The sequence below is a fragment of the Propithecus coquereli genome, unplaced genomic scaffold, assembly GCF_000956105.1.
Source record: "Propithecus coquereli isolate 6110/MARCELLA unplaced genomic scaffold, Pcoq_1.0 Scaffold155, whole genome shotgun sequence".
Lineage (NCBI taxonomy): Eukaryota > Metazoa > Chordata > Mammalia > Primates > Indriidae > Propithecus > Propithecus coquereli.
In genome coordinates this window covers 778,636-803,292 of record NW_012139969.1, presented here as the reverse complement: position 1 = coordinate 803,292, position 24,657 = coordinate 778,636, and the positions used below count along the sequence as shown (strand labels likewise).

The window sequence follows — 24,657 nt, the reverse complement described above, 5'->3', positions numbered from 1 at the left end:
CCTCAAACTCTCAAACTCCTGGGCTTAAGCGATCCTCCTGCCTCAGCCTCCTGAGTAGTTGCGACTACAGGTGCTCGCCACCACGCCCAGCTAATTTTTTGTTTCTGTTTTTAGTTGCCTGGCTAATTTTTCTATTTTTAGCAGAGACAGGGTCTTGCTCTAGCTCAGGCTGGTCTCCAACTCCTGGCCTCAAGTTATCCTCCCGCCTCAGCCTCCCAGAGTGCCAGGATTATAGGCGTGAGCCACTGTGCCCAGCCTGGAGTTTCTTTTTGGGGTGATAAAAATGTTCTAGAACTAAATAGTGGTGACGACTGCCTAACATTGTGAATGTACTAATGGCCACAGAATTGTATAGTTTTAAATGGTTTCAGTGGTAAATAAAATGGTAAATTTTATGTTATGTGTATTTTACAATTAAAAAAGGAGGATTATATCCACCCACCCATGGGTGTTGTGAGGTGCCCTGAGAAAATGGTCACAGAGGGCTTTGGAAAGGCATCAGGAGGCTGCAGAGCTCACTGAGGCAGACCCAGGCAGGGCAGTGAGGGCAGAGCCAGGGCCAGAACGCGAGAGTCCCGATTCCCAGTGCAGGTGCAAACAGCAGTTACGAGTCACAGCTCTTCCACCAGGACCTCACAGAGGGCAACGAACGACAGAATTGGGTCATTGGTCAAAGGGGCGAGATTAGAGAAGGAAGAGGGTGGCGGGAGGGCAGTGTGCACTTGCTCGGGGGCCGAGGGGAGGCAGGCCTCCTCTCCCCACTGCTCTGGACTCGCCAGCTCCGCCAGAGGGAGGGGACCAAAATAGTGCCGCCCTTCCAGGCTCAGGCTCTCCGCCAAGTGTCAGCCTGACCTTTCTGCAATGCTCCCTGTGCACTGGGGCAGAAAGAAAACATTAGCCATCAGCTTTTCTTCTGAGATTAATTTTGAGCTGAGGACTGAAGTGCCCAGGAAACTCAATCCAGCCAATGCTCAAAGAGGGCAGCAGGAAGGAGCCTGTCCAGGGGAGGCTAGGGCCCTGTCTCCTGAAGTTACAAGGCCTCTGGGAAAAGTCACAGCTTAGGGTCTGCCATGCATCAGCCTCCAGGAGGGTGTGGCAGGAGAAGAGAGGCTGAATGCAGGAACACAGCTCTGCTAGCCTAAAGAGTCAAGCCAAGTTCGCCTGCAAGACCCTAGAAAGGAGAGCGAGGAAAGATGGTGCGTGGCTACTGGAGAGGGGCCCGGCACACATCTGAGCCGGCCCACTCAGTTCTCCCAGTTCTCTCCCTGCCACAGGGGAAGTGGGTCACCTGCCGGGCCCGCTGGGAGCTAGGAAATAGGGCAAGAGAGGCTGAGCCCCACATCCAAAGCCTGATTCCCTCTGTGATGCCCCAGGTCTCACCTGTCCCCCAGGCCAGGGATGCCAACCAACTGGATGACATAGACCCCTATTTGACAAAAAAATACAAAGAAGAACACGAAGAAGCTGAAAGAGTTGTCGGACCTGTAGAGAGAGAGGGAAAAAGAAGTCACAAAAGAGCTTGGGCCATGCTCCTCAGCATTCGTTACTTGGGGACATCTCTCCTCACCAGGAGCCAGGAGGCACGATGGGCAAGGGACAGAGCCCCATGGGACCAGCCACACTGTCTGTAAGGACACACACACACACATGGACATCTGCCACCATAATCAAGAAGAGCTTGCCTTTCACTGCCCTTCAGTTTAAAGGGTCAGTGCTCGACCCCTCCTCAAAGAGCTCATAAAGTTGCTCCCCCAAAGGACAGCATTAAGACCAACCACTCCCTCTCCCGCAGTGCTTATTTGCATTTCATAACAGGCAAGGAACTCTAAGCCAAAGGCATAAATCTCTAATAATAAAACTGTACACCTGGGTGGAAGAAAAGATATTTGGGGACTAGGGAACACTGGACAAAAGTCCTCAAGGGCTGAGCCCCTCCACCTCTGTCCTTCAGCACGGAGTACAGTGGGGGTACAGCGCCTGCCCCACCCCTTCCCCTTCCCCTACAAGCCCTTAAAGCATCAATCCTCAGGCACAATTCCAGAACTCTCAGGGTCTGTAAGGGGTCTCCATCGATGCTGACAGTACCTGGTCTAAGTGTTGGTGAGACTAGTATCAATATCATCTAGAGTACGGGCGGGTGCTCGAGTTATCGGGGAGCATAAATAAGGACAGATGAGCCACCGAGAGCACCTGACACCCTCTGAGAAGCACACCTCAGAGCCGCAGAAGGGGGCTCCCTAAAGAGGGTCCCCTCCCTCTTCCCAGCGACTGAAATACCACGGCACCAGCCAGACTGGGGCAGTGGAATGGCAGGTGAGGCTTCTCATCCCATCTGCTCTGGCTATGGGGGAGAATGGGAAAGTGGGTTTCCCTGCCATTCTATTCTGCTCGAAGACTAGGGCAGGGCCTGAGGGTCCACGGCCCTTAGCCTGCTAGCTGGGATGCCAGCCAAACACTCACTTCTTGCCCCAGCCCCACTCACCTAAAGGCCTTATAGATGGGTCGGTACCAACAAAGGAAGGCACAGGGAGTGAAGATCACAAACCATAGGATCGAGAGGCCAAAGTCCACTCCCCTGGAGCTGTTGCCTGAGAACCAGGCCATGCAGGCAAGCAGGTTCAGAAACAGAGTCACGGAATGCACTGGGGAAGGGAAGAGGGGAGAGACATGGCTGTGCTAAGGTGACTGACGGGCTGCCCAGCATGGCAAACCACTCCCTAGGAAAGGTGAGGTCCATGCTGTCAAGGCAGCTGCAGAAAGAGAGAACCTTGGTCTGTACCTAGGCAGGGTTAGTTCCCAAATCCTAGTTTTCTGGGATCTCAAAACCAGGGACCCAGCTAAGTTCCTGAGAGGTGATGGGACAGCCCAGGCATTCGGGGGGTGGGAGCGGAGGAGGGCTGCAGACCCCAGGGCTGATCCTTGGGGAACGAAGTCTTTCTCTCAGCAAGTCTTTTCCCTGGCCCTGGATGGCCCACAGTGGAGCTACAGGGACAGTCTTCTTACCCACCCCCTTGGCACCTAGGGGCCTGTCGGGAGGGGAGGCCTTCAGCTGAAGAGGGCCTTTTAGTACAGTGAGCTCCACTGGGACTTGGAAGTCTCTGGCTAGTCCCACACCGCCTGATCTGTGGTCTGGACTGCCCCTTTTGAGGAGGTTCTCAGACAGGGAGCAGCCGGTGGGCAGAAGGCACCTCCCCATGCCAGCCCAGGCACTGAGGAAGGGTGGGGTCTGCAGAAAGCCTGCACACCAGCACGGGGCAGCCAGAGCAAAGATGGGGCTCTCAAGTCTTGCCCATTTCACCCTTGAGCTCAGAGGGCAGGTTGGGACTCACACATCCAGAGATAGTAGAGCATCTTGCATATCCGCTGGTAGTCGGCAGGGATCTCTGTGGAGAAATCCTGGTAGAAGCAGGGCTTGACAGGGCACCATGAGGGCAGCGGTGGCCAGTTGTTCTCTCTCACTGTGTGGAAAGAGCAAAGAACAGGGTGAGGGCCCAGCCTCAGAAGCAGCATTGGCCGGGCGCGGTGGCTCACGCCTGGAATCCCAGCATTTTGGGAGGCCCAGGCAGGAGCATTGCTTGAGGCCAGGAGTTTGAGATCAACCTGAGCAACATAGTGAGACCCTGTCTCTATAAAAAATAAGAAAAATGAGGCCAGGCGTGGTGGCTCACGCCTGTAATCCTAGCTCTCTGGGAGGCCGAGGCGGGCGGATTGTTTGAGCTCAGGAGTTCGAGACCAGCCTGAGCAAGAGCGAGACCCCGTCTCTACTAAAATTAGAAAGAAATTAATTGGACAACTAAAAATACATAGAAAAAAATTAGCCACGCATGGTGGCGCATGCCTGTAATCCCAGCTACTCGGGAGGCTGAGGCAGGAGGATCGCTTGAGCCCAGGAGTTTGAGGTTGCTGTGAGCTAGGCTGACGCCAGGGCACTCACTCTAGCCTGGGCAACAGAGTGAGACACTGTCTCAAAAAAAAAAAAAAAAAGAAAAAAAAAGAAAAATTAGCCAGACATTATTGTGTGCACCTATAGTCCCAGCTACCCAAGAGGCTGAGGCAGGAGGATCACTTGAGCCCAGGAATTCAAAGTTATAGTGAGCTATGATTGCTCCACTACACTCCAGCCTGGGCAACATAATGAGACCCTGTGTCTAAAAAGAAAAAAAAGAAAGCAGTAGCAGCATCAAGGAGTGCACCCCACGTCAGCGGTTTATGGGCCAAACCAGGGCTTCCAGAGCAGCCCCAGCAAGCTGGGCTTGGGTGTGTGTGGAGCATGGTATGGAACGGAAAAGGATAATGGGACCCAAAGAGACAGCCAGAAGCTCACTCCAAGATAATGGACCCCAAATGCACTGGGAAATACAGACAGCTGAACGGCCTAAGTGATTATTTTTAACAACTAGGCCATAAGTGTGACAACTCAGGTCGTCATCATGAACAAGGAATTGCGAGACCAATGCCCTTGCGCTATCGAAGAGTCTTAGAGCTGAAAGGAGTGCAGAGAGAATCCGCATCCATCAGAACGACTCTGCAGGTCTCCTGACTTGCAACTTACTGATCTCACCCTTTTGCGATGATGGAGCTCCGCAGAGCTCCCAGGCTGCCCAGGAGGAAGGCGGCCAGGGTGAGTGCAGGGAGAGCCCACCATACGGGGTTCGGGACACTCTCCTGTGCCAGGCAGGGCGGCCCCAGGCCCTAGCAGCCTCCCTTACCATGCAAGTTGGCCACAGTGTTCTGCAGCTCCCGCTCCTTGCGTTCAAGCTCGGCAGTTTTCCTGTCCAGTTCTTCCTGCTGCCGAAGCAGGCCTGCCTGGGCTGCAGATGCCACGGCCTGGAGGGAAGGGAGGAGGCAGCCGGAAACAAGGAACAGTGTCAGCCTGGGCAGGTAGGAAGAAAGGCCTTGCCCCAGGCAGGGGAAGCCAGCAGGGCATCCCAGATGCAGTCCCGGCCCACAGAGTGTCTTGGCTTCCAGAGGCCACCATAGAGAGGCTATGGGGACCTGTGTCCCACTGCCCCCACACCACTCTGGCCTCTTGGCCATTACCAGGCTCTCCTCTCCCTTCATCCCTAAGCTTGAGCTAGGAGAACCATGCCCAGTGGCTTCCCCTCCCCTCCCCCACACTGCAGTCCAGGCAGAGTTCAGTGAGAGTGAGCTTTGGTGACAATGGCAAAGGGGAAAAGACCTTGCAAGAGACTAACCTGTAGCCAGAAACCCAGAGACCCAAGCCTCGTCTGAAGAGCCGGATGTGTGTGTGAAGGGGGCATGGTGCGCCAGCAGTGAGCGCAGAGGGGAGACAGGCGAAGGCGGACTGTGTGTGCCCGAGCCCTGGAATCTGTGCGAGCTCCTGTCCCTGCTCCGCTCCAGGAGCTGCCTCCCGGGGTCCCCCTGAACTGTAACTGGCTACAGCCCAGGACAGCCCCTTAGGCGTGGCCCTGCACGCTGGCTTTTGCATCGTGCAGAGTCCAAGCTCATCTCCTCTTCAGGCAGAGCAGGGTCCCTGAGTAAGGCAGTGAGGGGACTGTTACGTGTGGCTGAGCAGACCTGGGCCAGGGCCCTGCTCCTGCTGGCCGCTGCCACTGTTCGGGCCAAGTTCCTCCTGGAGAATGAGACTATAGTCCTTTTTAGGGAGCAAGTATCAAACTGGTCATCTTGTAGGATGACAAACCAGGTGTGTGTGTACACACACACACGCACCCACGCACAAACCTCTCCCAAAGGAGTTCTCCAAAGAGCTACGGTTGCCTTCGGGAGGTGAGTGGCAGACACTGGGGGCAGAAGCAGAAGTGACCACGCTGGGGGTCTCAGCCTCCTCTCCCCAAAGTCTGTGACTTCAGTTAAGCGGGACCCAGGTCCCCACAGCCCACCACCCGGCTGAGCGTAAAGGCAGCCCTGCACGTCAGGCCGGCCTCACTGCACGGGTTCCGGGGCCTGGGAGAGGCAAGGCGCCAGGCACCTGCCCTCCCCTGCTCAATCTGCACTTGGCCTACCTGTGGAAGCCTTCGCATGTAGCTGTCTCTGAGAATACTATCTCCGCCTAGCAGCATCTGCCTCTCTGAGAACTCGCTCACTGCCAGGAATCGAGTAGGCAGGAACTTGCTGGCCTGTCTAAGCAGGGGCTGCAACACACAACTCCACTGTGGGTCACGCTCACGGGGGGCTGCGAGGAGCGTGGGGCAGGGCGGGGCAGGGCAGTGAGGCAGGCACAGAGCAGGTAAGACTCACAGTATTTGGTGGAGGGACAAAGGAAAATAGGAAGGCAGGCAGAAATTAATAAGGTTTAAAAAAAGAGAGATTCTGGGACCCAAGGAAGAGAGAACAAGCCAAAGACCCGATGAGGACCGGTAGGGGCACAGGGAGGAGAAATGCTCTCTCTGGAGACACCAAGGGCCCCGGCCTGCTAGAGCTTATTTTTCGGTGGTGGCAGTGGGGTGAGGATAGCAGAGCAGCCTCTCCACTCCCAAGTGACTAGCTCCGAAGGGACTGGCAAAAGTACCGTGGAAGTGGAGCCAGGGATGAAGGCTCTCGCCCGCCCCCCAGCCTCAGGGCCCGGCTACGGGTCTGGGTGGCTCCCTCACTGGAGAGGAGAGGCCAAAGGGTTCCTCGTCAGCGCTACCTGCGGGGTTGGCTGTGTTGGTTCCACTGATGGCTGGAGAACCGCCGGCTGTGAGGGCCCAGGGAGTTGCGTGACAGGAACCGGAACCGTTGTCGCTGCATTTGTCTGTGCGGGACAGATGGAAGGAAGGAAGACACTGGGACTCCACTAGTTGGCAATGGGGCAACCCTACAGCGGGGGAAGCGAGGGCACTCCCTCCGGCCTGCACTGCGCCTCAGGTTCACAGCGCCACGGCCCAGCATCCCCGGCCTCCTCAGGAAGGGGCCGAGGTCATGGATGCGAAAAGGAGAATTTTAGACAGGCTTTGGTGACTTTCCCATCCTCACCCCACCCCGGGGTGAGTTCACATTCGGATCATCCCCGAGGACTCAGCTTCTCAGAGCCGCTCCCGTCTGCGCCAAGGCTCCTGTGCCCAGAGAGCCCAGCACCACCCGAGGACACCGACACGGAACGAGGGCATGCTCACCCACCTCTGAGAAGGGGTTGAACTCAGCCAGGCCACCCTGCGGGGCACTGGTCAGCTGGGTCACAGAGGGGTCCTGAGAAGGTGAAAAAGAGCCATTAGACGCCGGGGAGAGGAGAGAACCCTGGCTCAGGTAAGGCTGCGGGCGCCCCCCCGCCCCCAGCCCCGAGAAGCTTCTCCTGAAGGCGCCTGTGCCCGCCCTGCCGCGCCACGGCCGCACTCCCTCCCCCTTCTTGGAAAAGGTTCGGCCCCACCGACTTCCCAGAAGAGACCCGGAGCAAGCTTTACACCCTGAGGCCCAAGCATAGACACCGCGCAGGTTCTTGTTAGTGGCCCGTACAGATTCAAAATGGTTCATGCTGTTTACCTCCGGGGAGTGGCTTGTTTTTGTCAGGGGGGTGGGGAGGCAGGTGAATGGAGTGGCAAGGGTAGAGACTGACTCTTCAGTGTATAGCTTTTCTGCACTGTTTCGTTATTCTACGGAAAGCACTTATTCCTCTTATTTTTATTAGTTATTATTTTTTTATCTTTTTCCTAATGCCACAAAATCCCAATATTTATTTTTGAGACAGGGTCTCACTCTGTCATCCAGGCTGGAGTGTCGTGGCCTCATCATAGCTCACTATAACCTCAAACTCCTGGGCTCAAGCGATCCTCCTGACTCAGCCTCCCAAGTAGCTGGGACTACAGGTATGTGCCAACACGCCCAGCTAATTTTTCGATTTTTAGTAAAGACGGGGTCTCGCTCTTGCTCAGGCTGGTCTTGAACTCCTGAGCTCGAGTGATCCTCCCGCCTCGGCCTCCCATAGCGCTAGGATTACAGGCGTGAGCACCGAGCCTAGCCCTTCCTCTTATTTTTAAAAGGACAGTCTAGGGTTTTTGTCTCCAGTCTAGGATAAAAACATGCTGCTGGCTGCTAGTACCGATTTTATTCAATCAGGCATACTTGCTAGGAGCAGAGATATGAAGGGCTCAGATGAAAAGCCAAGAAAATGTTTTTTTTTTTCTTTTTAGAAAATGTAAGAATGTCCTCAGCACACAGCCTTGTCATGAGTTTTCAGTCCTCCCTTTTCCATCTAATCTCTGCACATGGCTCCTGCCATCCCCTTGCCTAAGCGGTTCCCCCACTGGCCGGGGCAGCCCGTCTTCACCCTGCCCCACCCCCATCCTGGGAACAGGTGCAGGGCTCAGCTCCAGGGCCATGCCCAGGCTCTGGAAGGAACAGCTGTGAGGGTGGCCAGACTGCCCCCTCCCCCTCTTCTTGTCCTGCAGGCCCAGCCTCGCCTCCACCAAGCCAATTCTTAAACACAGGCCCTCAGAGAGTGACCCCTGAATTTACAGATGTAGAAAATGACCAGACAGAACTTATCCTAGGTCTCAAAAGAGAAGCTCAATCCTTATTCTGAACATTTATAGAGTTAGAGGTCGGTACTGAATTATCTTTTCTCACAGATTTTTATGTATGTGTTTTATCATAGGCTTTATCACAGACACTGACTCTTATCTTCCTACCTGAGCCACCAGTTTGTAGAAGGTGACTCTGTGTACAACCACCCCTGGGACCTTGCCCAGAGCTAGGAACACAGCTAGAACTCGCCCTGTGTCTCTGGATGAACCTTACCCTATCCTATCCTTATCCCCCACCCACCTCCTCCGCAACAGAGACTGTGGCTATGACCTTTCTGCTGGATACCACCTCTGCTCTGGTGGCTCCTGCAACTTGGGCAAAGTGACAAGGTAAGGTTCAGGAGGCCACCCGATGCTGGAGGCACTGGCTCTGAGGTCATTTCATGGCTGAACAACCAGTGGTTCTCTCCCAGTATTACCTGGCTTCCTGCAAGGAAGACCTGGGGCTTAGTACCTGTTCCCTTTCAGACTCAGCAGACACCTAGCCGCAGCTGAGTGAGCGAGCTGAAGTCAGCGAAATGAGATCCACCATTCACAGAACTGGTTACTCGAGTCTGAGTCACCAAGGACAGAGGAACAGAGGGGCAGCTCTGGTAGCAGTTTCAGGTGCTGGCATAAATACACTTGGCCAAGGCGTACACGTTTAATAGGTCACCTCCAGACCCAGAGAGATGCATTTCCTTTACCAATGGCAGACAGAAGGGGATTCTGGGGGTGCGATGGAGATGGTAGGGGTGATGACTCTGTCCATTCTGATCCTTCCTCCTTCTCCTAAAATCTTAATCTGGCCCTTGGACCCCTCACCAGGCTCATCATTAGCAGATCCTGTCTCCACTAGTATGTTGGAAACTCTTCGCAGCCGACTACATCTGTGTCTAGTTCGTACTTTAGTCCCTGGTGCTCGGTGCAGGGCCTGAGGCAGAGCAGCAGCTCCATGAATGTTGAAAATACAAGCAGCGCGCTGTAGGACGCCAGCCTCCTGCGGAAGCAGGGCCCAGATGCTAGGCCATGGAGGAACAGGCCACCTGCACCACAGCAGCAGCCCGGAAGCACCTTGCCTGGAAAGAGGAACCTAAAATGCTCTGCAACACATGGGTCTTTCCCATCTGAGGACACTTGGGCTCCTCTGGAAGATGTGGGTAGCTGTAAGAGAAGCTGAGGCCTGGCAAGAAAGGGAGGGAGGAGGAGGGACTGGGGAAGGGAGCTGACATTTACTGAGTGTCTGCTATGTGCCAAACCACACAATGATGCTGTTGTGAGATTCTTGTCACCCTAGTGGCTCACACCTGCAATCCTAGCACTCTGGGAGACAGAGGCAGGAGGATGGCTTGAGGCCAGGGCTTCGAGACCAGCCTGAGCAAGAGCAAGACTGATCTTTACAAAAAAACAGAAAAAATTAGCCAGGCATGGTGGTGCTTGTCTGTAGTCCCAATTAGTCAAGAGGCTGAGGCAGGAGGATCACTTGAGCCCAGGAGTTTGAGGTTGCTGTACTCTAGTCAGGGCAACAGAGCGAGACTCTGTCTTGAAAAAAAAAAAAAAATGTGGTTGAATAAATAGGTTCCATCACAGAAGGACACTGACAAGGGCTTCTACTTGTTTCCTACTGACTTCGAAGAGCTGGTTCTTGGGGAACACCCTTGGAAAAATACATGCAGAAAGTCTTTCCAGCAAGGACCAGCTGGACCTTTCCAGCAAGGTCCTCACTGACCAGCTTCAGTGAGGACCATCAGCTTTTACTCCAAGTCACAAATAGGAAGTCAACAGCATCAACCTCCTTTCCCTCTCATCAAGCATCAGCTGGCTTTTAAGTGGGTCAAGTAATTTAAAAGGATGGTGAGGGCTGAGTTTCACCTATCAAGAAGTAACCTAAAACCCCCTCAGTCCCACTCAGAATGGCTGATGCCCTTTACTGAATTTACAACAAATAAAAAGCTCTTAAACTCAGTTCTTTTCATTCAGCAGTTACAGTGCGAGGAACATGCCAAGATGAGCAGGACATAGCTCCCGCCCTTCTGGAGTCCACAATCTGGTACCTAGGACAAGTGCACACACCCCAAGAGCATGCTAGGGACCACAGCAAGGTGCAGAGACATGACAGGAGGGAGGGGACACATCCAGGAGGGCTTCGGGAAAGGGCGAGTTGCAGGAGAAAGGAGGAAGACAAGCAAAGGCGGGTCGGTAAGGCCCGCCGCTGCAGCAGGGCAGGGGGACGTTTCCGGGCAGCTGGAGGGTGAGGGCACCGGGCAGAGGGGCAGGCCAAGTCAGGCTGTGGCTCTGCCAGGAAGGGCCACGGAAAACACACTTGTTTGCACCCGTTTGGAAATCTCTTTCCATGCGTTTCACAGGTCCTGGCTGTGCCTGAGCTCTGTGACTTTTCCTTGCTTTCCCATCCTGTACTCCACCCAAACCCCCAGTGTGAGGTTTATTTCAGGCCCCAAATAAACACATTAAATAAATACCTCATGGACTGAAAAAACACAGGGCCGTTCTCCCTAGGAGGCAGAGAGTCACCAATACTTTGGAACCTGTGTGCAGTTCTATTTGCTTTGGAGATGCGGCTGTGTGTCACAGAACAAGAAAAGGCAATCATCCCCAGAGTGGCTGGCTGGGTCCTAGGTGCACAGAGAGCCACAGTGACCTTGGTTGCTCTCTGACCTGCAACCTGAGAATCCATCCTCAGAAAATACGACAGAAGCACATAAAAATCTGTACCTGCAATGATACTCATTGCACCAGGATTTACAACAGGAGAAAAAAGCAGAAAACAAACGTCCAATATCAGAGAGCACAAATATGTTTTTGGTGCACATCCCCCTTGAAAACCCAAACAGCAATTAAAAACCACAGCTACCAGATGTGATGGTGCATGCCTAGAGTCCCAGCTACTCCGGAGGCTGAGATGGAGGATGACTTGAGCACAGGAGTTCTAGACCAGCCTGGACAATATAGCAAGACCCTGTCTGTCTTAAAAAAAAAAAAAACACCGCTATGAAGACAGTACAGCAATATAGAAAAGCCTTTGTTATATAAATACCAACTTACAATTTTATCAAAAGTACTCATGAAAAAAGACTAGCAGGAAAACACCAAAATAACAATGGTTGTAAAAGACTGGTAGAAACATGGATGACATTTTCTGTTTTCCAAATTTTCTAGAACATGATCATGTTATTTTTACTTTAAAAACACACCTACAAACATATTTTTAAAAAGAGAGCCCAAGAACTGACCAAACAAGCAAGAAGCACTCCTGGGCCTCCCTCTCTGCCACAGACAGCAATGTACAGAATCATCCAGAAATGCAAGTCTAAACCACATGGCCTGGCATTTGAGGCCTTCTAGGGCCTGGTACTCCTTTAAGCAGTCTTCCCTCAAACTGAGTCATCTGTCATCTCTTCCCATCTCTCTCTGTTCACTCCCTACACAAACCATTCCACACCAAGTGCTGGGCTGGGGGCACAAGAAAAAGCCTTGGTTCCTGCCCTCAAGAAGCAAATAACATAGAGAATCAAACGTAAGCCAGGGCAAGAAGTGATGGCACATGGTAAGTGCTGTACCAGGGTGAGGGCAAACGCAGCAAGATCCCAGAGGAGCGAGTGACTGAGTTGTCTGGGAGAGGCAGGGAAGGCTTTATGAGCTGGTAACTGAGTTGGATCTTGAGAAAGAAAAGAAATTTAGCAAGCAGTAAAGAGGGAGGCAAGAACCACACTTACAAAAGCCACAGAATCTTTAAAAAGAGCTTGCACGTGTTCAGGGAATGGAAGAAGGTTATGGAGGTTGTGGAGTGGGCAGTGTGGAGAGAGGAGCCAGGAGTATCAGGGAACCAGCCTGCAGAGGTGGGGCCAGACTGTAGGAGTTTGGACTTGACCCTACAGGCAATGGGGAACAACTAGAGATTGCCATGATCGCTCTGACAGCAGTGAGGAGAGTGCAATGCACATGGGAGGATGATGGTGGGGAGACTGGCTGGGACACAACTGTTGCCATGGGTGACAGTTAGGAGTGAACTTCAGGATGGCAGCTGGGGAAGGAGAAACGGGGAGGGGGTCCAGAGACCCTCCTCAGGCCAATGCCACGGGCTCAGGAACTCTCTGTGTTTCCAGGGGGAATGGAAGGACTGCAGGGCAGGAAAGGGAAGGGAAGGAAGGAATTGAGTGCCCAAGATAAACGCTCACAGGGGAGGAGGAACAGGCTTTTCAGGGATGGGTGCAGGAGGGTAAGAAGAAGATTCGAGAAGACACTGGGTTGGACTGGAGATACCTGTGGAACATATCTGGTTGGAACGGTTGGGAAGGCCCAGGTGTGAGTTGGAAATACTGGTTTGAAGCTAAGGAGAGAGGTGAGGGCCACAGGCTGGTGTGTGGTGCTATTCTGAAGCCAGAGATGTGAAGGCAGAAAGTGAGGACAGGGTGGAGGACAGAACTGTGGGCTACTCCTAGATGTACGAGACAGAAAGTGAAGACAGGCTGAGGTAGGTGAGAGTTATCAGGAGCAAAGAGGCCAAGCATGGAGAGAATTTCAAGAGACTAATTTCAAATAAGCACGTGTCACAAGCAGCGGATGGACCTCATGGCTCCCCCAGAGAGCACAGGGTCTGAGACGGAGGAGGTGCTGGGTTGCAATTAACAGTGAGCACTTCCTAGCTCCCCCGCCGGATCAGCTCTGGCAGGCGGCTGACCACGCGCTGCGCCCATTCACCTTGGTCTCCTACACAGGCCTGCGGAGCGGCAGTGCCTCAGTGACGTGCGCTGACATGCGAGCATCTCAAAGCAGCACTCGCTGGACGGGTCACTCCTTGCCAATGCGCGCGGCACTCTTCTCTGAATGCGCAGCAAGTGCTCCATGTTTGCCCTGGTTAAATATTACCATTTCTCTGAACACAGGATTATCCTACACCAAGTGGCACCAAAGACAACTAAGAAGTTAAGAACATAGTTCCTCTGTCTCTCCACCCACGTTCTTTCTAACGCCCAGCCTAGCTCCACGTGCCAACCGTAAAGGTGGGAATACCCCATCTGGGGAGCTGTCTAGAAGCAGAGTTAAGCTGTAAGAACACTGCCATTTTCAAATTTCTTGAGACGCTGCTCCTGTTACACAGCAAAGTTCTACTAGGTCCATCTGGTGGTTCCAAGAATCCTCGAAGTTATAGTCAAGCTGGAGCCGACCCTCTCTGGGAAGTGGCAGAGCCCCAGTGTCTATGCAGGGAACTTCATGTAACTTTGTTCACACCCAAATCACGTTTCTGCCACCATTTTCTCCTCTCACAGAAGAGAAATGTTCCCAATCTTGGGAAGCAGCCACACCACTAAGATTATCTTTGAACTGCAAGGAGGCAATGTGTGACGGCCATGCTGTGTGACTTGGCAGCTCCCGCACACTGGAAGGCTTCCTCTGTTCCACACCACCCATTCCACGCCCCCTCCTTGAGAGCGCTGCTGTCTGCCGGGCCAGTCTGGCAGAAGTGCCGAGTGGGAAAGCAGCCCTGGCATTTGCCTGGGTGGTCTGATTTCTAGTGGACTGCTGGAAAATGGACAGGACAACGCCCCCCTTTAGCTTTCCACCCCTTCGTCCCCTGAGGGGCCTCTATGAGGAACTTGTGGGAGCAGACACCGTGGATCACGGCAAAGCAGGGGCCCACACACCCAGAGGGCACAGAGCAGACGCGCCACAATGAACAGGGGAATCAGGGCGTCAGTGGAGGTTGTGAAATCGGCACACTCGCCTTGCCACTTCCTGCTTCCTCCTAGGAGTCTGGTAAACCTCTGCTGCACGCTCGTAACTTTCTGTTCACGGCTCTCACTTCGCAGGAAGTTTTCTAATATCCCAATTATAACTACATGCAAGCAAGAGGTCACAAAAGCCCACACCCACAGTGCAGGGTGGGGCAGCAGGAGCTGGAGAAAGAACCTTGGATGAGGAAATCAACCGGAGTTTCTCGGGACACAAGAGTGAGCAGAAGAAGGGTTCCATGGTTGAATAACTGAGAAATGCTGGTTCAAGTAAAGCTGAGCAAATGTCTTTTTCATAGGATTTCTCAGAGCCTTTAACAAACTAACAACAACAACAAAAAAAACTAACAGGCCTTGTCGATCTTTAAGAAAAATAGAATAGGTAGCAATTCCCAAACCTAACTGACCACAGAACCCTGAGCACTTTTCAGGACTGGCATTACTGAGAACACACATTGCTTTAAAGTACTGTTTTAAAAAGCACAATAAAATCTGTATTATTCCATCCCCTCACACTGGGGGAAAAAAGCAGCTTAGCTAATACTAATCTGTCACTTTCACCACTACTAGTACTGTCATTTCAAGAATGGTGACAATGTGATGATCTTACATTCTTTCCTCAGGCAGCCTAAAATATCCCCAAGGCAGTTTAATACCAATGTCTAAGCTTTAAAACCCTTTGAAACAGCACTGTCTTAGAAATGAGACTGGGTCTGCCCCTTCCTACTGCTAAGTAGCTGGTGACTGGCATGTGCCATCCTCATTTCTCAACTCAAGAGGTTAGAATAACAGTTAGCCGTGCATTCTGAACACTAAATATGTCTTCGTAATCCAACATTAAATGGGGTGATGGAAAAAAAACAACTGCTCTGGAGTCTGACTAGGTGTGATGGGTTCTGAGTCCACTGCCTCTCTACCTGCTCTGTCCTGAGCTCTGTGCCAACACCCTGAGTAAATGAAGCTGGGCTCACACCCAGTCTCCCCGGGGCTGTACCCTCCCAATGTCCCAGCCCTGGCAGTCAGAGAAGCAGATGCTACCATCTTAAGGAAAGGGAGTGCAGCTCTGACCAGGGGAAGGAGCTCGGGACCTCACATCCAAAGCTGCTTCTCCCCACACAATTGTGCACCAAGAGGAAAACCCCTGCCTAGGATGAGGAGGAGCAAAATTGCAGCCAGCCAGCTCTCTTCTTCCCACACAGGACTTCCCACCAGATGTGGCTGGTTGACAGGACCACAGCTGCTTCCTGTCCTGCCATATCCTGGGGCTACCTGATGGACAGACTGTCTTGCTTGCATGCAGAAGTTACTTCTACAACAGTTTGCACAGTCATTTCTGGGGCCAGAGATGAGGTTTAAAATTCTCAAGCAGCTATTAATACAGGGCAGAACTCAGGGCAGAACTGCTAGCAGTGGAGAAAAGTTCTCTCCATCTTTGGACAGATGACTGCCTCTGACTGTCAGACAGCAGCAGATATTTTATTTCTGATTCTGACACGACAAAAAAAAGAAAGAAAATCATCACACCACACATACCAAAAGGTTACTAAATCTTTACTAAAACCCAAACATCGGTATTATACAGCAGTTTTTTAATTAAAGCAAAACAGTTACCAAGACACTGGCAGAAAAAAATGCAAATGTTCTTTCTTTACTCAACAAATAGAAATGACTGTTTGCCTTACATAAGAGACAAGGTCCTCCCAAAGGCTCTGTCAAGAAGCATTAAGCTACACGAGGAATGTTCAGAATTCCCTGACATTACAAGGAACAAGCTACCAGAATTTGCCTTGAGGGCTCCTGTTGGCTAAGACACCTTCTTGAGACCAAAAAAGAAGCATAAAATATTCACTCTCCTGACAGCATATAATTATTTAGTTCAAGTCAAATCCTTTGATTTTGCTCTGACCCTTGAAGGGATTCAAGGTGGGAAAACTCATGCTGTGGGCCGGGCGCGGTGGCTCACGCCTGTAATCCTAGCTCTCTGGGAGGCTGAGGCGGGTGGATTGTTTGAGCTCAGGAGTTCGAAACCAGCCTGAGCAAGAGTGAGACCCTGTCTCTACTAAAAATAGAAAGAAATTAATTGGACAACTAAAAATATATAGAAAAAACTAGCCGGGCATGGTGGCACGTGCCTGTAGTCCCAGCTACTCGGGAGGCTGAGGCAGGAGGATCGCTTGAGCCCAGGAGTTTAAGGTTGCTGTGAGCTAAGATGACGCCACAGCACTCTAGCCCGGGCAACACAGTGAGACTCTGTCTCAAAAAAAAAAAAAAAAAAAACTCATGCTGTGAATCGGACCCTCCAAGGACCTCCCTGACACCTGCAGGAAACTCTGAAGCTGCCAATGACCAAAATAAAAAGGACAAGCCAGAGGAGTTAATGTGTCTGGTGACATCCTGACAGAGCAGAACATCAAGGCTCATAAATCAACCAGTCAGCACAAACAAGCTTCCCTAGAACTGGGTTTAAGCAGACATGAAACAAGAGGCACAGGAGCTCTGGAGCTAACTTTCCCCATAGAAGAAGAACACCCGTGTGCTCTCAGCGGAAGGTGTGGAATTCTTATCGAGGCCATTTTTGAACTTGGGCTATCTTCCTACTCTTCTTTTCCTAACAAATCTCACGGCCTTTCCTACACCTTATACGCTAGTTTGGCTGGTAGTAGTGGTGGTGATGAGAGAGGTATGTGATTTGGGCTTTTCCCACATTCCTCCATCTCACCAGAGGCTTCCACCTGATTATGTTGCTGTCACCCCCTCTCCTAAGGTGACTCAAGACAGGTGTCTTCCCAAGACTGCAGGAATGTGATAGTCACATATTGCTTCTCTCCCTGAAGCTAGGGGATCTCCTTAAGGGTCCGATCGTGCCTGCTCCGGTCCCCGTTCCCCGCCCCCTCTGCTGTTCCACCTGCTGCTAGTCCCGCCCCCCAGACCCTATGATAGGACAGCCCTCAAAGCACGCTCTCCCATTGGGCAGATGGCCCGTCCCTCCTACGCCACGTCTCCCGGGTCTGGCGAAAGAGGCCCGGGCGGCGGCCCTTGGCACTAAAGAGATCTATGAGTTGGGGGCTCTACCTGGAAGGGGTTTACATCCACTGGGTCCGCGAAGGGGTTAGTGTCGAAGGCCGACATGGCGGTCGAGACTGGCGGGCGACCTCCGCGAGCGCTCCTGCCTCCGGGCACCCAGACCCAGCGGCGCTCTGCAGACGCTCCACTTCCGGGAGTGAGACAGCCGTTCTGGCGCAGGCGCAGCACTCTCCCAGAGGGGCGTGGCCCGTGGCGTCACAGAGGTCCGCCCCGCCCCCTGCCCAGCCCTCCTCAGAGCGACCGGTGGGCTTTCTGCTTCCGTCCACGTCTTCCCTCTGCTGGGAAGTCCGGGGTCCCGGCTGGCAGAGGGACTAGGGCACCGGAGGCAGGACCGGAGTCCTTTCAACTGCCTATCAGTCGGATACCTTTGTGTTTCTAAAGCAAACTCCCAAAAGTGGGACAGGAAACTTAACACCTTCGCTTCCCTTGAGGGCAAATTTGGGAAGTCCCAATCTAGTCCCCGGGCAGAGGACAAGGGTGACCGGTGAAGAGGGAGGCCTTGGGAGAACTAGAAAAGGGCTCTGGTGAAAGGGCCAAAGCAGAGGGGTTTCTCCTCTGAAGAACGTGCTCAGAGAGAGAGAAATACGAGGACCGTTCAACAGCCCTCCACCCGAACTGTGCTGGCCTCTTTTAGGGCTCGTCCCCTGATGTCGTCGTCTCATCCTTTTAGGGATGAGGATCCCTGGGCCGAGGCAAGTGTGGGACCTGTGTTGGGATTTGAACCTGGGCATCAAGCGTTAATGGAGTGAAGGAGTTCAGCCTCAGTCATGGGGGAGGTGGCTGATTGACTCTCCACAAATCCACCTTATTTATTCGGCTCTGCTGTCACTGAATCCAGCCACTCATTTTTCACCCTGGACTAGTACAGGGCTGTTAATTGGTCTATAGTTCTTCATGTTGTAACCAGAGATCTGTTTGAGGGGGGCAAAATTATCATGAAACATTCTGTTAAAATCTTTCAATTAATTTCAATAAAGGCCCAAATTCTTAGTTTGCCCTCGAGGTCCTACAGAATATGCTCCCACCCATTACTTCTTCCCACCCCTCCTGCCCAACCCCTTGCATTCCAGCCATCCTAGTGGCTTTCGAGTTCCTCAAACTTCCCTAGTTCTCTCTGGTTTCAGGGCCTTTGCATATGTGTTCTTTCCATCTGGTATGCTCTTAGCCCACACTCCTCCCAATCATCCTCTGATTAACTTGTACTTACCCTTTGAATCCAAGCTCTGATGCCCTTTCCTCAAGGGTAGCTTCCCTTCACTCTCTAGGTTCGATCAGCCCCTCCCAACATCACAAACTCTCCTATTACCCTGTCCTTTTCCTTCCCAATACCTATTGCAGATTATGTAAACTAAAAATAAAACCCTAAGCCCCTGCCAAATGAACAGACCTCCTCTTGGCCAAGAGGACCCCCCCAGAAAGACCTTAAAACACGCCTGTAATCCTAGCACTCTGGGAGGCCGAGGCGGGCGGATTGTTTGAGCTCAGGAGTTCGAGACCAGCCTGAGCAAGAGCGAGACCCCCGTCTCTACTAAAAATAGAAAGAAATTAATCGGATAACTAAAAATATATACAAAAAATTAGCCGGGCATCGTGGCGCATGCCTGTAGTCCCAGCTACTCGGGAGGCTGAGGCAGAAGGATCGCTTGAGCCCAGGAGTTTGAGGTTGCTGTGAGCTAGGCTGACGCCACGGCACTCACTCTAGCCTGGGCAAAAGAGTGAGACTCTGTCTCAAAAAAACAAAACAAAACAAAACAAAAAAAAACTGTATTTCCTGCCGTGAAGGGAAGGGAGGTCTAAATGCCTCCTTATTCCCCCATCCCTTTCTGGGTTCAGACTAATTGCAATGGGCCCTAAGGCCAAGCAAGGCAAAGGTTAAATCACTCCTGCAGGCCATCGATTTGCTTAACAAATCACTAAGAGAATGTGAGGCTAGCTCTCAGATGAGCAGACTCCCTTATGTTAAGTCAAATATTCCCTTCTATTGATGCCAAGCCTTTAGACAAAGTTTTACTTCTTTAACCAATAACAAGTCAAAGAATCCTTGGCTATCTATAACCTATATCCTCCCCACCCCTTCGAGAATGCCCACCTTTTTCGACCATGTACAGTTTCGGCCAATGTACAGTTCCTATGTATTGACTTATGGTGTTGTGTTTTTTTTTTAGCCAGTCAAATTTAGCAGTGGGGGGTTGAATACCAACTTTAGTGACACTAATGTTAATAAGTTTTGATAACCCACCACCATCGGACCAGCCTTGATTTATGATTTTTACCTGCAATCCCTGTCTCCCTAAAATATATAAAACGCAACTGTAACCCGACCACCTTGGGACCCCCTTACTCAAGGCTTCTTGGATTTTTGGATCCCTGGGCTGGCAGCCACACATATTTTACTTGAAATAAACCTCTTTAAATGATTTTACAAAGTTTGGGTTTTTTCCCATTAACAATTGTAATTAACACTAATACTTGTATAGGCGGTTATTTATGTCTGTGTCCTCCACTAGACTGGAAGCTCCATGAGGGTAGGGGTGGGGTCTGTTTTGCCCACTATTTCTTTCCCTGACACAGTATGAAGCATGTGATAGGCATTTAGTAACTATTTACTGTTTCCCTCATCCATTTCTTTCAACTTTCTCTCCCCTATCTAAATCTCAACTATCCTGCAGGGTATGGCTCAACTTTTCTCCAAGACACATCCTCAAGTGGGAGGATGGGACAGGATCCATGTTGGTGTCCCCTTAGAAATTGCCTACCCCCAAGCTCCTACAGCTGACAAGGAAAACCCCCATGTATTACTTGGTACATCAGCCACCTGAGACCCCCCCACCCCTAACGGAAGACCCACATCAGCATAATACTAACCTATTACCTGGCCCATCAACAATCTATTACCTGGCGCATCAACATAACACTAAACCTATTACCTGACACATCAACTAACCTATTATCTGGCAGGCATTGGCCACCTGATATCCCACCCCTTGGACCACCCCAACTTAATAAAAGTGGGAAAAATCGGGTAGATGGGGCTCAGAATTTGGTGGCGAGACCCCTCTGAGCCCACCGGCGAATAAACTTTGATTCTCCAACTCTGGTGTGCTGCTCGGTTTGTCCTCGGGACCACCCGCTGTGACATTTGCTATAACACAGCCATCCCTCCAAGGGCAACATACAGAGGTCTTTGCTATCTGCAGTGTCAGGGTCCACACCATGGGACACTGTCCTACCTCCTCCTTGTCGCTGCAGCCGAGCAATGCTGGACTGGTGAAGAAAGAAAGGAACTTAACTATAACCCATGTGCAGGCTGCCTACCCCTCTGTCCACTTCCCTGTGAGAGACATCATTCATTTATTCAGTCATTCATTTATTCACCAAGGAAAGAGGTATAGTAGAACGGAGATCTTTGCTTTTGGACCAGCTACTTCACTTCCCCAAGACCCATTTTTCTTTTTATTTTACTTTATTTTTTATTTTCGAGACAGGGTCTTGCTCTGTCACCTAGGCTAGAGTACACTGGCACCATCGTCATAGCTCGCTGCAACTCAAACTCCTGGGCTCAAGCAATTCTCCTGCCTCAGCCTCCCAAGTAGCTGGGACTATACATGCAAGCCACCACGCCCAGCTAATTTTTGTATTTTCTATAAAGACAAGGTTTTGCTCTTGCTCAGGCTAGTCTCAAACTCCTGGCCTCAAGCGATCTTCCCACCTCAATCTCCGGAAGTGCTAGGATTAGAGGCATGAGCCACGTTGCCCTTCTTTTTTGTTTTTTTTTTTAAATCTTAATAGATTTAGGGGGTACTGTTAGGGTGGAGATGTTAGGGCATGAGGGTTTTGAGAAAGATTTCTCCAGACAAAGATTAGGATAGAAAAGAAGAGGTTTATTTACTTTTCCCAGGGTGGGTAGGGGGGAGGATAAACATGGAGGTAAAAAAGGAAAAAAATGTGCCGGCCCTGAAAACCAGCTATTGAGGCTTTTTAAAAGGGGGTTATAAAATGACAGAGTACAGTCGAAAAACTACTTCCTCTCCCTTCTTTCTTCTTGGTGACAGGCAGATAACAAGCCCTGCGAGAATGTCCAAGTCCAAGAGTTGGGTCTCCAGCCTTTCCTTGGAGAAGGCATTATCACAGGAGAGAGGACTCTGTCCTCGAGATATGGTTGAGGCTTGGAGCTCACATCCTGCTGTATGCACAAAGCTCAAAAACTATTTTTTTCTTTTTTTTTCAAAAACTCTTTAGACTGTAAGAAAACATTCTGAAAAAAACAATTTTAGATGAGAGATTCACATCTCTTTTCTGTCCATTCAACTCTTTTCAAAAGTTGTACAAAAAAGAACTGCAGGGTGCCTGTTAGTGAGAGAATTCGTAGGATTGATCTTTAACTGTTACTGGGGAAATTGTGGGATTAGATATTTTCCTGTTATTTTTACAAGGCCGCCCCTTTCAGTACAAGCGTTTTTTTTACATGGATGAATTGTATAATGCTGCAGTCTTGGTGCACCAGCCACCAGAACAGTGTTGTGAACTAAAATAAAATCTTAAGGCTCACGCCCTGCCGGCTGATGGAATGGACCCTTCGTGGCCAAAGGGATATCCCAAAACTGAATTGCCTGCCAGGAGGAGGGAGGTCAGACATGCCCATCAAGGCCCCTCTCTTCTTGGAGACATCCTTTGTAACCCATTAACAGGCCTAAGGCTATGTGAGACACCCCTGCAGGCCCTCAATTTACACAAGGAATAGATGTCTGGTGGGCATCATCTCTGATAAACAGCTCCTTATGTTGAAACATTCCAAGCCTTTAGACAAAGCTTCATGTCTTTAACCAATTACAAGTCAAAGAATCTTTAAACCCACCTAAAACCTGTAAGTCCCCTGTCCCCGCTTTGAGATAGCCCACCTTTTCGGGCCAAACCAATGTATGCCTCCCAGTATTGATTAATGACTTTACCTGTAACCTCTGTCTCCCTGAAATGTGTAAAACCAAACTGCAACCCAGCCACAGCGAGTCCACTGCTCAAGGCCTCTTGGGCATGGCTCCGAGTCATGGTCCTCAAATTTGGCTCAGAGTAAATCTCTTTAACATTATTTTACAGAGTTTGGTCTTTTTTTTTCCGTTGACAGAGTCCATCGCACCTGATCGGTAGATTTTCATCCCTCACCCCCATCCCACTCTCCAAGACCCACTTTTCTCATCTATATCTCATAGGGTTGCCTAGAGAATTGAAGAAAAAAGCAAACTGTTTTTTCTACCTCTTTTCTCACAACTGTAGACTCCCTCTACAGTCACTCTGATAAGGAAAACCCCATCTACTACTTGGCACATCAGCCACCTGAGACCCCCAGCCCTCACGGAAGACCCGCATCAGCATTATGCTAACCTATTACCTGGAGCATCAGCATAACACTAAACCTATTACCTGGTGCATCAACACAATACCAACCTATTACCTGACACATCAACTAACCTATTATTGGCAGGCATTGGCCACCTGAGACCCCACCCCCCAGACCACCCCAACTTGATAAAAGTGGGAAAAATCGAGTAGACAGCACTCAGAATTTGGTGGTGAGACCCCTCTGAGCCCCCCGGTGAATAAACTTTGATTCTCCAACTTTCCGTGTTGCCGCTCTCTGGGTTTATCCTCGGAACCACCCGCTGTGACACTTGCTGTAACAACTCAATACCACACTTCTGACACCGGTGTGTGGCACCAAGCAATTCTCCAGTGGACACCAACTAGATGTCCTTCAATTCAATTCTGACACTGTCTACCTGGAGTTAGTGTCCGATCCCGTAGGTCAGTCCCACAAAACTGTCCCCGCCAACTTTATGGGGCAATCCCAAGACCCAGGTTGTGACCTGTTCCTTCTGAATAACTAGTATTACTCAGGATCCCAACACTTTACTTACATTTACTGGTTTATTATAAAGGTGAGAGTAGAAAAATAGCTCAGAGCAGTCTGAGCTGTGTCAGGTATGCAAAATACACCAGGGGAGAGAGATACTATGGGACTTCAGTCTCACCTCACACCCACGCTGGGGGATAATTGTTTAAGGCATTTTGCTCCTACTTGCAGCCTCCCTCATCATCTTGTTTCTGGAATTTGTGGGACAAAGAACAATACATAGCCAATCAATAGCTGAGGTTATTTTAATATACATGCTTGATAAACAACTTAGAAACTGCCTCTTCTTTTCCTTTAAAAACCCACTAGTAACTGCTGCTAATCTCGAGCCTATATTCTGGGCAACCTGAATCTATGCTTCCAGGGCGTAGTCCTCAAACTTGGTCCAAATAAACTCTCTACACATAGGTTTGCCTCTGTTTATTTCCCTCTAGGTTGATAAATGATATTACACAGGATACAGATGAACAGCCAGATGGAAGAGATTCGTGAGGCAAGGCAAGTGGGAAGGCGCGTGGGGCTTCCACGCCCTTTCTGGAGCATCACCCTCAGGGACCTCCATGTGTTCAACTATCTGGAAGCTCCGCAAACTCAGTCCTTTTTGGGTTTTTATGGAGGCTCCACTACGCAGGCACAACTGATTACGTCATTGACTACCAGTGTCTACTCAACCCACATTCCACTCCTGCTCCACAAGGTTGGGGGATCAAGCTGAAAGTTCCGACCCTCTAATCACTTGGTTGGTTCCCCTGGCAACCAGCCCCCTTTCAGAGGCTATCCAGGAGTCCCCAGCCCCCAGTCATTCATCAGCAACAAAAAGGCACTTACTACTTCTTAAGAGATTACAAGGGTTTCAGGAGCTGTGTGCCAAGAAATGGGAGGAAGACGAAATATATAGTTCACAATATAACAAGAATGAAGTGAGAGAATTCTTAGAAAGGGCTCTGCACAGTATCCAGTGTATAACAAACAATAAAAGTTAGTTGCTATTATAGCTTGAACCCTCTGCTAGGCCTCAAACTTCTGGCCTCAAGCGATCTAACTGGCACAAATGTGAAGCTGAATTAGACATATGGGCTAAAAGAGGAGAGAGGAAAGCAGATCATCGCTAGATAATAGAACATGACCAGTTCTACTAGAGGTTGTCGATCTAAAAGGAAGAGGCTGAGGCCATCTGGTCACGGTGGTGCATGGGTGGCGCATGCCTATAGTCCTGGGAGGCCGACGTGGGAGGATCCCTTGAGGTCAGGAGTTTGAGACCAGCCTGAACAAAAGAAAGACCCCATCTCTACAAAAAATAGAAAAATCAGCCAGCCTGTAGTCTCAGCTACTTGGGAGGCTGAGGCAGGAGGATTGCTCGAGCCCAGGAGTTTGAGGTTGCTATGAGCTGTGATGATGCCACTGCACCCTAGCCAGGCTGACAGGGCATGACCCTGTCTCAAAAAAAAAAAAAAAA

General features: G+C 50.8%; 1 protein-coding gene across 1 annotated transcript in view; it reads right to left on the bottom strand.

Annotated features, from left to right (window-relative positions):
• The window catches only part of SCAMP2 (secretory carrier membrane protein 2), a 21,453-nt gene extending 4,003 nt beyond the window's left edge, over positions 1–17,450 (bottom strand). Inside the window, exons 1-7 of the mRNA XM_012640602.1 lie at positions 17,282–17,450; positions 7,081–7,149; positions 6,611–6,715; positions 4,710–4,827; positions 3,330–3,458; positions 2,483–2,642; positions 1,381–1,482 (exon numbers count right to left, since the gene is read on the bottom strand). Of these exons, the coding sequence (XP_012496056.1) occupies positions 1,381–1,482; positions 2,483–2,642; positions 3,330–3,458; positions 4,710–4,827; positions 6,611–6,715; positions 7,081–7,149; positions 17,282–17,338 (740 nt within the window). The 5' untranslated portion in view covers positions 17,339–17,450. The remainder of the gene's footprint in view (positions 1–1,380; positions 1,483–2,482; positions 2,643–3,329; positions 3,459–4,709; positions 4,828–6,610; positions 6,716–7,080; positions 7,150–17,281) is intronic.
• Between the last annotated feature and the right edge of the window lie 7,207 nt (positions 17,451–24,657).